The 14,578-nt window shown below is 28.2% G+C and overlaps 1 protein-coding gene across 1 annotated transcript; it reads left to right on the plus strand.

The window, feature by feature from the left end:
* The first annotated feature begins 6,454 nt into the window (after window positions 1-6,454).
* LOC129290128 (xyloglucan endotransglucosylase/hydrolase protein 2-like) lies at window positions 6,455-14,273 on the plus strand. Its single transcript, XM_054926836.1, has 4 exons — window positions 6,455-6,706; window positions 10,535-10,635; window positions 10,729-10,922; window positions 13,771-14,273. Exons 1-4 carry the CDS (start codon window positions 6,529-6,531, stop codon window positions 14,162-14,164), a joined length of 867 nt encoding a protein of 288 aa, XP_054782811.1. The 5' UTR covers window positions 6,455-6,528; the 3' UTR covers window positions 14,165-14,273.
* Window positions 14,274-14,578: the final 305 nt, after the last annotated feature.

The raw sequence follows: 14,578 nt of genomic DNA on the forward strand, positions 1-14,578 counted from the left end.
ATACCTCAAAATATTAAAAATATTTAATATTTTTAAATATATAACTTTTTAAAAAATATTTTATATTTTTAAATGGAGCGAGTATTTTTTTTTTTTTTGAATAAAACAGAGCAGCGATCCCTCTTTGTTTGACTTTGCTGATCCAGTCTTGGGCCTTCTTATGGAAAGTCTTCAATCTAAAAGCCCATATTTTTCTAAGTTGGGCCTAAATTTGTGTAGCATATTGGAGCTCGTTGATTCAGACTTGAACTGACAGTCCTTTCAATCCACTTTTTCATGAGTTAATACAATTTTTACACATTCTATGCATTGAACTTTATTTCCTTTTATATTCGATCTACATGGAAAATATATAAGAGAAATGCCTTGAAAAATTAATATAAGAATTTATATCCAAATAATAAATTTAATATTTAAATAGTGAATTATAACAATTCAAATTTAATTTAAATAGTGAAGGTTGAGAAGAGAAAGAAAGGACGAGAGAAACAATTAGAGAAAATCCCTGTTTTTATAGAGAGATATTGCTGAAAATTTCATTTGTCGAATCTCATAATTTTTATATAAAAATAATAATAATAAATAAGCACGCTCATAGCCATTAACTTTAAAATTAAATCTATTAAAAAAACATAAAATTTACTAGAATTAGTGGGAGAATAATATCTCACCCATAAATGTAAATGATATTCCATCCATTCAAAAATATAATAAATTTTTAATCGAATCTTACCTCCTAGTAAAATAGTTACCTAATTTTAAATTAATTTTATATTTTTATATTTATCCTATTAAACACCCTATTATATATAAAGTCATTATCAATAGGAGCACTTAAAAAAGGCAATAATTATACCTCAAAAGATTAAAAATATCTTATATTTTTAACATTTAACTTCTCAAAAAATACCTTATATTTTTTAACAGAAAGAGTAAAAGAATTTAACAAAATGGGATAATTACCCTGAAATCTTTAGAATTTTTTTTTTGAATGATCTTTTTATAAATTATATTTATGACCCTCTGAAAAATAATAGAAAGCTAGTTGCTAAAACCTAAACTAGAGTTGTTAATCACTAAGCTGAAATTGTTAGTTTAGTTATGTGATAACAAGTATGCCTCTTTTTTTTTTTTTGAGCAAAACAAGTATGCCTCTTATTTTAATAATTTTAGCGTAGTGATTAACAACTCTAGTTTAGGTATGCAATAACAATTATATGCTTCATATATTAATAATCTTATCTGTTAACAACTTCAGTTTAAATTTTAACAACTATGCTTTTTATTATTTTACATTGGGTTGATTGGCAATGTAATTTCAAGAAAAAAATTATAACAGACAATTCTCTAAAATCTTTAGAGTAATTATCCTATTATGATACTCTGTTATCATTTGCCAATTTAAATGATATTTATTTATAATTCTCTCAATATCAATAGATATAAATAACGACTGATAACTAATGATTTTGAGAATGACAATAAATAACCACTAATACATTACTTATTTTTAGTAGACTTTTTACCATGCATTAAAAAAAAGAAGAAAGACAATAAAGTTTTAAAGTAGAGAATTTATAATAGTAAGGATTTCAACAATTTTTTTAAAAATTAAGTTATAAATTAATATTAATTCTGACATATGTAAACATGAATCTCAATTATAAACTGAGTTATATTTGTAATTTAAATATCTTATTTATAATTAAAATTTTTGAATTTGTAACGATCTGAATCAATATCCATAATTTATTTTTTTAAAAAAATTATCTAGAATATGATTGTAATAAATTTTTATTTTGGGATTTTATTATGATTTTTTCTCGAAAAATTTACACCATTTTTTTTTTTTTAAGTGAGACAAACCGCGCCTACGTTGAGTAATGGAGAACAAAGTCATGATTGTAACTATATAGTAGCCGCCAGCCTAATAAGACAAGAATAACAAACAACACTCTCTGTCCAATGTGACATCAACCTTTATGAAATCAAAGATTAATATGGAACTAACTATGACATATTTAAGAACCATTTGCTTGCAAAAAATCAGCCATCAAGATTACTACGCCTATATCCATGCAAGCTTTTTCATATGCATTCGGTATCTTAGACTGATCTAATTGATCAAGTTGAGGAGATTTGATAATAATCTTTTCGAACGAACGAGAGCTCTATCACAAATGCTACTGTATTTTTAGGATTCAAATTTGAGATATTTAATTAGAAAGTATAATGTTCATATATAAATTTTAATTTTTATCAATTTATATAATATATATGGCATAGTAATTGATTTTATTATTAGCCTTATTTGGATCTAGTAATTTGGGCCAAGTTTGACAGGCTAGTCCTAACCTGCCTGAAAAAAGTTAGGGTCAAGCTTGACTCTATATATATTTTTAAGAAGGTAGGATACTTTAAATCTGATCCGAATAAGCTTGGCTTGAATTGAACCTGACTTGAATGAGTTTGGCCTCTGAAATTTTTAACTCCATGTGTATATAGAGTTGGTAATTTTAGCCAAGCCCGACTGTCAGCCCGAACCTAATCGTAAAAAGTTAGAGCCGGATTTGCTATATGAGTTTTTTTAAGAGGGTAGGATATTTTAAATTCAGTTCAAATTGATTCCAACTTGAATAAATTTGGCCCGACCGAATTATCGACTCTAAACTCATCATTGTAATGTCATACTAGCACTACTTGTGTTGTGGTACATTCCTACTACCACTTTATCCCTGCTGACCAAAGTCTCATCTTATTCCAAGTTAAAATAGAGCCAATAATTTGAGTGGGTTGTGTTTATTTAGGTCGGGATTAATTTGGACCAGCTTATTCAGATCAAGCTTGGCCTTAACTTTTTTGATCAGGTTTTAGCTGGCCTGTCTAGCTTGGCCAAAATTACTTACTTTACATACACATAGACCTAGAAATTCCAAGGGTCGAACTTATTAGGGCCAGGCTCATTTTAGGCTGAATTTAAAGTATCCTATCCTTCTAAAAAAAGCTCATGTAGTCAAGCTTAGTTTTAACTTTTTTGGATGGGTTCGGGCTAACTTGCATCATCATGATGACTAATGAATTGATTTAATTTTATTATATTAGTAAAGACAATGAAAATAAGAAAAATTATATTCTCTTACAAAAAAAAAAACATTTGTAATGGCATATGTTCAACTGAAATTAAGCTCTGTTTGCCATGAAACGTCAAATTTTAAAGGACTAGTAATGTGCCATGTTATGAGATTAAAAAAAAAATATAACTCATCACGTCAAAAAAATTGAACAAAAGACATTATTTTCCTCATCTTCTTCCATCGGATGGAGGGTAGAGCTGAGTATTATGGAGGAGGTTCATACCACCAACAAAAAAAATCCAAATCCAAGTTCAAAACAATGACTAGAAACAATATTGAGATTCTCCTCATTTGAAATCAAATCCAGACTCTCCTTGCTTGAAACCAAATTGATGAAAGAGGAGGGGATAAGTGAGCAAAACCGAATCACTGGAGGGATTTTCCGTCAACCTCGCCAGAAACACAAATCAAATCTTGTTTGCTGTTGATCTCGCTAAAAGATCGTAACTAGTTTTACTTGCTCTCACTCTCGTCGCTCTACATCTCACAAGCGTCAATCTCGTCGGCTTCCATCACGCTCCTAATTAAGCTTGTGTTCCACTTGGCGTATCGTAAGCTTTCCTCCTCCATCCTTCCTTCTATCTTGCTTTGGTTTCTCTTCCTCGTATTAATCTTGTCCGCTTCTCTAGGAAGCAAATTAATGGATGGCAGAGGGAGAGACTCGATAGAGGGGATGGAGTCAAGGGGAAATTTGGTCTGCAAATTTTCAATCCTAAGACTGAAATTTCACAATACCAAGGGATGGTGGAATTGGCTAATACCTCTAGAAGGAATTGGGATTGAGATTAGTTTTTTCATTACCTCATACCAGGCACGAAAAGTTGGTTTTACTTAATACCAATCCAAATTCCACCCCCCATAATCCTTTTTACCAAACAGCCCAGGGCCTATATATGTAGCAACCTGGATGGGAGAGATTCATATTTTGTTTTCAATATCTCAAAGGAGATATTATCTAATGTTGATGAAACCTACACCTTATACTTACCAAAAATATATTTGGATGGGAGAGCCATCCTTTGTTTTCAATACATCTGAAGAAATATTATCCAATGCCATCGAAACTTACACCTTTTGGTTACCAATTTTTTTTAATAAATTAAGGGGGGAAAACATTAAAAAAGTGATTATTTTCTTTTTTTATCTAAATCAAATTTAATTAACAAAAAAAATAATATAAATAATAAAAAATAAAAAGACTTTTAACATCTAGCCAAATTCTATATCAAGAGTCTGGTTGAGAGATTATTTGCTTATTTCCCTTGCATCTATTCTTAGGTTTAGATAGATGTGCTTTTCTATGTATCACTTGAAGTTTAAAGGGTTAAATAACAATTTAACCCCTAAATTATAGGTTCAGGAGCATCTAGAGCCTTAAATTTATTTTTGGTGTAATGTTTTCTTTCAACTTTTAAAAATAGTATAATATTGTTCCTACCGTTAACTATAGTTAATACTGACTGTTAGTTGATCAAAATTTGGCTTGATCCTTTTCTGTAATTTTTAGATCCTTTAATTTTTTTGGTCTTTTTTTTTATCATTTTCTAGTCAACTGATAATCAAAGTTAATTTTTGTTCATAATATGGGTGACACTATACCATTTTCAAAAATTAAAAGGAAACATTGCATGAAAAACAAATTAATGGTCTTAGACACTCCTAAACTTATAATTTAAGGGCCAAATTGCCCATTAACCCAAGTTTAAATATGAGTCAAACCTAATTGTAATACTTACAAGTGATATACTCTTTTTGGTCTTAAATATAAAGAACAAATAGCTATCTCATTAGGATTACGAAAATGGGTTATTTTTCCTAAATGTGTCAATTGTCATATATATAAAAAATTTTCACAAATACCTGCAATTTCTTATTTAATTTGAACTTTTACCGTACATTTATAATTATTCTTAGTACTCCTAATTTAATGATGGTTATAATTAAAATAATCTAATTAACACATCAAACATGAACTCTCTGTTTCTTATAATCTCAACCACAATAAATGATAAATCCCCTAAAATTTTCTCATATTTAAGATTGGAGAGAGTAGCTTCCTATAAATTTCATGTTTAATATTGATATCATATTGCCAATGAATAACAACTACTAAAATCTTAAGGACCCAAAAATATAATTTAAACTTTGATTCAAAATTATAAAAGGTGTCATATAACTTGTGCAAATATATGAGTAAAATTTATATATTTAGTCTTATATACTGAAAGAGCTTGTTTCCAATTAAAATAAGACATGTAAATTTTTCTTATAGATTATTATTCAATAAAAAATTCTTTTTATTAATATTGTTAAAATATTAAAATTCACATATATTAATTTAATTGGATAAAAATATATTAAGTATATAAGGTTACATAAGTTTTGCCTTAAATATGTAATAGTTAAGAATCTAAAAGATTATTTTTTTTCTAGAACTATGTAAATACTCCAATTAATTTATCACACACGCCTCCATGATTTGGAGATGCCCAACTAATTTTTATATTTGTGGTTAGTACAATCATTTTTATAGCAAATAGTTGCTTAAATGTCAAGCTCAAAAGTTTCATGAAGAAACCTCGGTAAATAGTATAGACTATAGAGAATGGATAGATTTGGTGTGAAGTTACTTATTAAAAAATGGCGATTTAAATATAAAAAAACTTAATGATCTAAATAAAGTTTGAACCGTTCAAATTATATTGTGTTATTTGATTTCAATACTTTTTCACTTTCAAAGAATCAAGATGTAAAATGATAATAATAATAATAATAATAATAATATTTTAACTGTCAACTTATAAAAATTATCTAATTTAAAATTACAAAAAAATTAAATCTAAACAGATAAGATAAAAAATATATATATTCACCGAAACAAGATCCAAATAGTTGATGGTGTCAATTATTACTAATTAAGTAGTAACAAACCTTCCTAGATATATAAGAAGTGACCTGTCTCAGATCAATTTGTCTGGATATACCAGATTCATCACTTTGCGTCTAAATCAGAAAAATTAACAGAATTCTAATGAGTATGAAGGAGATTAATTAATTGAAGTCTCTATTAAACGTTGCTGCTAAACTAAGCCAAACTCAATATGAAGATGACGAAGACGTGGCTTTCGTTATGGAGGATGGTATGGTATGGTAGATAGGGCCAAGAAGTCAATAACGTATTGGTCAGGAAATTATGGGTCATGAGTTCTTTATGCTTTTTAATGTCTTCTTTGGACAATGAAGCTTACGTCTGCATCATGTATATAAACAAACACCCAAGAATTTGGCCGACAATTCAATATCGACTTCATATATATACACACGCGCACACTCTCAAATCATTCAAAACCCTAGAGCTTTGCCTTGATATCGATATATATATATATATATATATATGGATTTTCTGCTGATACTTGTTTTTCTTTCATTTCTGGTTTGTGGTGCTGTGTTTGGGAATGGACAGAATGGAGAAACAAGCTTTGATGAGAATTATAAGGTTATTTGGGGTGGAGATCATGTTGTGTATTTGAAGCAAGGGAAGGAAATTCAGCTCTCCATGGACAAAGCTTCAGGTATTTAATTTGTTTTCTCTTTTAATTTTCCTTCCTTCTCTTTCTTTTCCATAGTATATCATGCGGATTTAGATTCAATAACTATACTTAGTATAGATATTGAGTGCCTGTACCATCTGAGTCATTAAAATCTAGATTAACGATTTAGATAAATTTACCCATTCATTAATTTTAAAGTATAAATTCATAACTATTGATTTAAATTTTAACGGTTTAGATGATATAAGTACTTAATGCCTGTACTAAGTATAGTCACCGAATTCAAATCTCATATCACGCACACAGATGTCAATGATCTTGCAACTTTATGGCATTAGGCTTACTTCTGTATGTAGGAGGTCGTGAGGTCACTGATCTCTTTCAAGCTAGTTTCAACTTGCCCTTCATACTGAACAAAATATCACACACGGATACGCGTGCACGCGAGTATATGAAATCATGTCAATTTTGATTTGATTTGATATAGATAACAATGAACGCCTTCTAGCCTTGTGGCATTACGATGACTTTCGTACATGAGAGGTGGTGCGTTCAACTTGCTATCTTCAATTTCAAGCTAGTTTCAGCTAATTGCCTTTTGTATTAAATATATATATATATATATATATATATATCACAACAGATTTGCATGCATATGTACTCATGTCAATTTTGATTTGGTTTACTGGCTATGTTTTCACTTTAAAAACTGGGAAAATGACAATTTAGGATCCCATAAGACTATTAATTACAATTAAGGACATTGAATTATTTAAGTCCCAATAATAGACTATGGTCTTTATTTGAAATTAAAAATATATTAGTTTAAAATCAAGAAAAGATATTATTAAAATTACTATTATGGGTGTTAATCTTTGTTGGGAAAACCGAGATCCATACTTGGAATGAGCTTAATTAATAGTCCCAACTCATAATAACAATTTCAATAGTTTCAATCCATAACACTTGAAATCTTACTTTTTCCAACTGAGATTAAAAATAATCTAATTTCAGTCTTGTCTTTTTTTGATTTTCCAAGTGATTTACGTACATATTGACAAGTATATAAATTCACAAGTGATTGGCTTTATATTTAAATGCAATGTTAGTAAATTTTCAAGTAACTATTGTATATTCACAAGTATGTTTTAAAAGTTTTACAAATGAATTTTAGTTTCATATTGAAAAATAATCAATTCTCAAGAATAGTCCCAACTCATAATAATAATTTTTGTAATGTATTTTTTTTTAATTTTAAACTCATATGATTTTTATTTCAAGTAAGGACCATGGTCCATTATTGGGACTTTAATAATTTAGGGTCCCTAATTGTAACTAATGATCTTATGAAGTTCTTAATTATCATTTTTCCTAAAAACTATGTAACATCTCCATATCTATATGTGTACGCACATACACCCGAACATACACACACTCTTTTTAAAATTATGAAACACATATATTTAAAAATATTTTTTATTCTTATAGTTACTATAAAATAAATTTATGATACAAATGAAGTCAATATATATTTTTAAACTTCTTCTCATATGATTTATTTGTATGCTACTTCAATTAATATTTAGAATTGTATTTTCTTTAAAAATATGAATATTTATATTTAGTATAAATATCACCCTTCCTAATAAATTTTTCCTCGGTCCGTCACTATAACCACTTAGATTAGAATCAATAAATAATGATAGAAAAGAAAAGATTGTAGAGAGAAACATAACCAAGGTTAATGTTTGAAACAGTGCAAAACTATATTAATTGGTTGTGCATGCACATGGAAAACAGAATTACTTCTCCATTGATTTTATCGACTTGAATAATATGTTAGGTCGATGGGAAAAGTACAGTCATGATCCAATATAAATTATCGCACTCAATTTTTAATTTGGTCTTGGTGTTTTAGAACTTTGTTATCGAATTTACATATTTTACAAGATTTTAATTTAAATCCAAACTATTAAAATTTTTTAAGATATTTTGTGAAATTTTATTGATGTGATGTATTTTGTATGGATATATGAAAAATGAAGCAGTATAATGTTCCTTTACATATTTGACAAAAAACAACTTAAACTCTAAGCCTCAATAAATGTTTAAATTATAGGTACTGATTAAGAGATTTCAAAAATATAATTTTTTCTTGATTACTTATATGTATTGATTTTAATTCTTCCTTTAATTTCATTTATTTCAATTAATTATATTTCAAAAAATATGATCCTGTCACATTAGCAATTTCTTTTACTGATCTTTATGGTGTTAGATTTCTGGAAATTAACGGTATTTTCAAAAATAAATAATACAATTTAAAAAGAAAATAAAGTTAATAATTTAAGTAAAATTACATACCGAAGAATAAAAAAATTATATATAGGCCTATTTTGTAATGTGGAAAGTTCAAAAGACCTTTTTAATTAGGTCAATAAGTCCAAAAGACTTAAAGGTTAAAATGATTATAAGCCTAATAAAAAAATTACATAAACAGAAATAGTACAAAGATATATCAAGTTAGGATGTCAAATCTTACCAAACTTCATATGTCATATAATCCAACGATCTTGTGACTTCATAGCACTTCCATTAAATCACATAATAAGACAAACAAATTGAACATGCATGTTGCAAATAATGGACTCGTGAATTTTGATACACATAATGATCTTGTAAATAATATTTTGGAACCTTGTCCATATTTACCAAACCAGGATGTTGAATTAAATGCTTCCTTTTCATACATTCATACAATGAAAACTACATAAGATACTTGCACATATGCATTTTCTAAGTTTATTTTTATGTATGCTATTTAATTGTTTTTTAAAGATCATGAACCTGTAAGTAATTTAATTTTTTTCCTCTTTAATTAAGTACTGTTTTGGTTAGGTAAAACAGTTGCCTTGTTAGATAGTGTGTAAGTTTGGATGGCTAAGAAATTAGGTAAATGAATTTTTGGGAGATAATCATGTTTGAAAAGCTGGCTCTTTGAAATTGGAGAATTCAAAATTCATAAAAACTCTATATTACAGTCCCATATTTTCAACGAGAAAGTGGAAAGCATTAATATATGCCAATTAATGAAATTGCGCATATATGTGGAAGAAAGTTGACTCAGAAGTTTAGGCGCAGGACTTAATTCTCATGCCATACAATTGGTCCTACTTTAGAATATTTTGCATTCAAATAATGTTTTTTAAAACTGAACTAATAGAATCGTTTGTTTTTGTTTTTTGTAATTTTGATATATAGTTGTCTGACAGCCAGTATTATTAGGTTAGATTCGAGTATTGTTATTGGGAGTATCACTTTCAAAGATATTGTTTTTTTTTTTTTCCTTTTGCATTCGCATGCACTTGAACCCAAAATCTTGTGTTTAAGTAGTTATAATCATTTTTACTAGTACCAACGTGTACTGGTATATAGAATCATGTTAATTAGTTTAAAGGTATTGATTCTATCATGACCATTAATTGAGATTTATGTGATCAAATTAATTATAAGCCTTTACTTTTGGGGGTTGAATATAGTTGAAGGGATTAGTAGTGATCAGTTTCTCACAATGTGATAAACTAAAGTTTGAATTTTGTTTGTAGAAGTGCTTACATTTGTCCAATATTTGGTAAGTAAAAAATATTTTTTAGAAGAAAAAAAATGAAAAATGCACTTGTTTTATTTTCTTTTTAGGTATATATTTTATTTTTTTCCTAAATTTTTTTTCTATCTACCAAATATTGTTTTAGCGTCTAATCATACCTCAAATATGATTTTCTTCTTAGCAATAAAATTTTTTTATAACCCATTATGGTAATTTTTTTTCCTTCCTTTTCCATTTTGCAGGGTCTGGCTTTGGATCCAAGATGAATTATGGGTCTGGGTTTTTCCATTTGAAGATCAAAGTACCAGACAGAGATTCTGCTGGAGTTGTCACAGCTTACTATGTGAGCTTTTAATTTTCCTCATTTAAGTATTGAGGCATATATACATATATATAAGATTGATGATGTGAGTACGCAATTAAATTTGATATGCAGCTAACATCTGGAGGAGACAGACATGACGAAGTGGACTTTGAATTCTTAGGGAATAGAGAGGGCAAGCCGTACACGTTACAGACAAATGTATTTGCAGATGGCAAAGGCAACAGAGAACAAAGAATTCGCCTTTGGTTTGATCCCACTGCTGATTTCCACGATTACAAACTTCTTTGGAACCCTCATCAACTCGTGTACGTCTCCTCTCTTTCAATTTTTTTTTAACTTAATGAATTCTTTCCTTAATTTACCTCCTTCTTTCTATGTATCTGCTTGTTTTTAATTTGTTTACAAGATTTCTGATAAACACACACATACAAATGAAAATATTCTTCTTCACATCACACATTATTAGTTTCATATTTAATGCTGTATTATTTTACATTAACTATGTGGGTCCCCTTGCACGGCATACAATTTGATCCATAAATTATAAGATCATCAATTTAATCAAACGGTTGTGTTATTACAAGATATAGGGAAAAAAAACCCTAAATCATAGCTCTTCCTTTTTTCTATGCTCTACATGTTAATCTAAGGATTTACATGACTAAAAAAATAGTTGAATTGCGTCTTTATAAAACCGTCATTTAACTCAACATTTTATTTTAATTATTTCTAAAGCTTGAATTTTTCAGTAAAAAAAAAAAGCTTGAATTTTCAAGTGTTAATAAAATTCCTAGGCTGCAGTGTTGACACTCGTTAGAGGAAAGGATTTGAGACACTCATAAAATTTAAATCCATTTAGCTTACTATATAAACATTTCATAATATATTTCGATATCCAACAATTTATTCAGACGCCTAAAATATCAGGCATGAACTTTATTTTGATTCCTATAATAAACTATTTCTCTCCGTTTAGTCCTGATACTTTTCAAAGAACAATTACCTATGAAGACCTATACTTTTAAAAATGGAAATAAGAGTATATTTAAATAACTTTAAAAATTATTTAGTCTATACAGAGTTTCTATCGTTTCAATACTCTAAAAAGCTGAAATTATTCTCAAATTATACATGTACACATGCGCGCATGTGTATATACATACACTCACACACACATTAGACATGAGATTAATTGAAGGGAAGGGATCATGGTCCCGCTTGAAAAAAATTAAGCACCTTTTATAATTGAAATTTCAAAATTTACAATTAAACTTCGATATTTGTAACTTGAAGATCCTTATTTTACATTAGCTAGGTAGTGTTTGATTTGATAGATTTAGATTTGAAATATCACATTTCAAATTATTTACTTAGGTAGTTTAAATAAAAGGTTATTAGTATTAGCTATTGTTTGGAGGGTGTATATGAATATTTAGAATAACAAGGGCTTAGAAAGAATTTCACATTACAAAGGAATATAATTAAGATAAAATTTGGATTTATACATAAATTTTTAAGTGTCTAAATAAGGAATTTGGTCCAAATCTATATTCAGATCAATATACATCCAAACATAGCATTAATATTTAAATCCATATATCATTCTTTCTTAGTTGAACTAAATTACAGGACTTGATTGTGCCTTAAACCCATAGTAAAGTTACGATTTAAGGTGTTATACAGTATGTATACTATTACTGTTGGCATATATTATCTATCAAAATTTATTCTTTTAATATATATGATCTTTAAAGATTTACTTTGTTGAGATTTGAAGAATATTTTATATTCATTGATTATTACAAGGATATTTAGGGGAAATAGAATGAAGTGGGATGGTTAAAAAATATAAGCCATTGTTTGTAAGTTTTTTTTTTTAAAAAAGAATGGAATAGCAAAGAAAGGCCTCTAAAACTCTCATTTGCCATCCATAGTTCAGTATTGGGGGTGAATTATAGAGTGATATAATATAATTATTTCATTTATAAAATTACCCCCAACCTTCTATCTTAATAAAAAAAAACTCGTCCATTATTTTTATTCTCTAGCTATCTCTTTTGCCTCCTGCTAAGGTTGCACATGGACAAGGTCGAGCCAGGCATTACCCCAGCTCGGTGCCCAGTCCAATGTGCATTTGAGTACTAGGCTAGCCCAATTGGCCCAAAAATATTTTTACAAGTATTTTTTGAAAAAAATATAAAAAAGATTTCCTTAAAAAATATTATTATTATTATTATTTAAAATATATTCTTCATAAAAATAATATTAGAATCAAAAGTAATTTTTTAAAAGTTCAAATGAATTATTTTTACATAATAATAATTTAAAAATAAATTTTAAATTTTGAAAGAGATTTAAAAAATTGTAATGATAAAAAAAATCTAAAAGATCATAAAAATAATATAATTCATGATAATTTTTAATAAAAAATAATTCCATAGGATAAATACTATTCACAAAAAATTTTAAAAAATAAAAAATTTTGCACATATTTGGGCAAGGCAAGATTTGACCCCTACCGATACTTGGTCTCATGTGCCTAAATGCTTCAGGCAAAGCCGAGCTGATCAGGTATTCAAGCATATATAGTGCATAGCCTTATTTCTCACCATATCTCTATCACTCTTGCCATCTCTCTCTATCATGCCTTTCAACACTATAACTTTGTTGTATTTTCCTCTTGTGTAATAGGAATGTTTGCTTAAATATCTTTGTTACTTACTCTCTCTTTTTATTAATCTTAATTCTTAAATATCTTGTTTAACCATTAATTTTAGTTGTTGTTGTTGTTATTATTTATTGGATGAACATTATAATTATTTAATGGGCATTATTATTTTCTTTAAATTTAGTCATATGGGCAATATTGAAAGGAAAAAAGTTTTAAACCATTTCATTCCATTCATTTTATAATAACTCCCAAATAATGGTCATATAAAACCATTTCTTTTCATCATAAAACTTCCAAACAATGAAAAATTTTGTTCTACTCTACTTCGTTCTGCTCCATTTCTTTAATGATTATTCCTTTCCATTCAATCATAAACTCCCAAATGCAATCTAAGGTATACAAATGGATTCTTTTAACTCGATCCACAAAAAATAAAAATTGTTTTGACAAGTTTTTACATATATTATTTTGGTGTGTGGCAGGTTTTATGTGGACGAAATCCCAATAAGGGTATACAAGAACAAGAGCAACATAGGAGTGGCGTATCCATCAAAGGCAATGAAAATAGAAGCAACGTTATGGGATGGAGAGAGCTGGGCCACTGATGGAGGCAAAGCCAAGACCAATTGGAGCTTTGCTCCTTTCAAAGCTCACTTCCAAGGTTTTCATGTCAATGGCTGTCATCTTCTTCCTCATGACAATGACATCAATGATTGTGGTTCTCACAAGTACTGGTGGAACCACCAACAGTTCTGGCAATTGGACTCTGCAAGACAAGCTGCTTATCAAAATGTCAAGACCAAATATATGACCTATGATTATTGTTCTGATCATCAAAGGTACCCTGTGCCTCCTCTCGAGTGTTCTTATAATTAACTAAGCTACAAATTAGGTCCATCGGCCTAATTATAGTCACTTGAATTGCATTTCGAGTACTATTCATAGTTTTTATAAATTTATTGATATAAATTTTATATTTTGTATTGATGATTGCGATAATATATTAAATGTTATATCTATGTATATATTTTCAATTTGATCAAAAGGTGCATATTATATTTAGGGAGAATGACAAGTTAGGGTTCGAAAGAGCTATAGTTAGGTTATTCCCATCAATTTTTTTTATTAAATAAACGAGTTGCAACTCATAAATGTCAATTTAAGCAAGAACAAATTCAAGAATTTTAATTCCAAATAAGGAATTTTAGTTTTAAATATTATTCTCAGTCTACAATTGAGATTTTTTATTTACAATTGTTTGAATCGAGATTTGCAATCAATTTTTTTTAA

This window comes from Prosopis cineraria, unplaced genomic scaffold (genome assembly GCF_029017545.1).
Source record: "Prosopis cineraria cultivar Desert tree isolate PC_DT_omini unplaced genomic scaffold, ASM2901754v1 PC13, whole genome shotgun sequence".
NCBI classification, from domain to species: Eukaryota; Viridiplantae; Streptophyta; class Magnoliopsida; order Fabales; family Fabaceae; genus Prosopis; species Prosopis cineraria.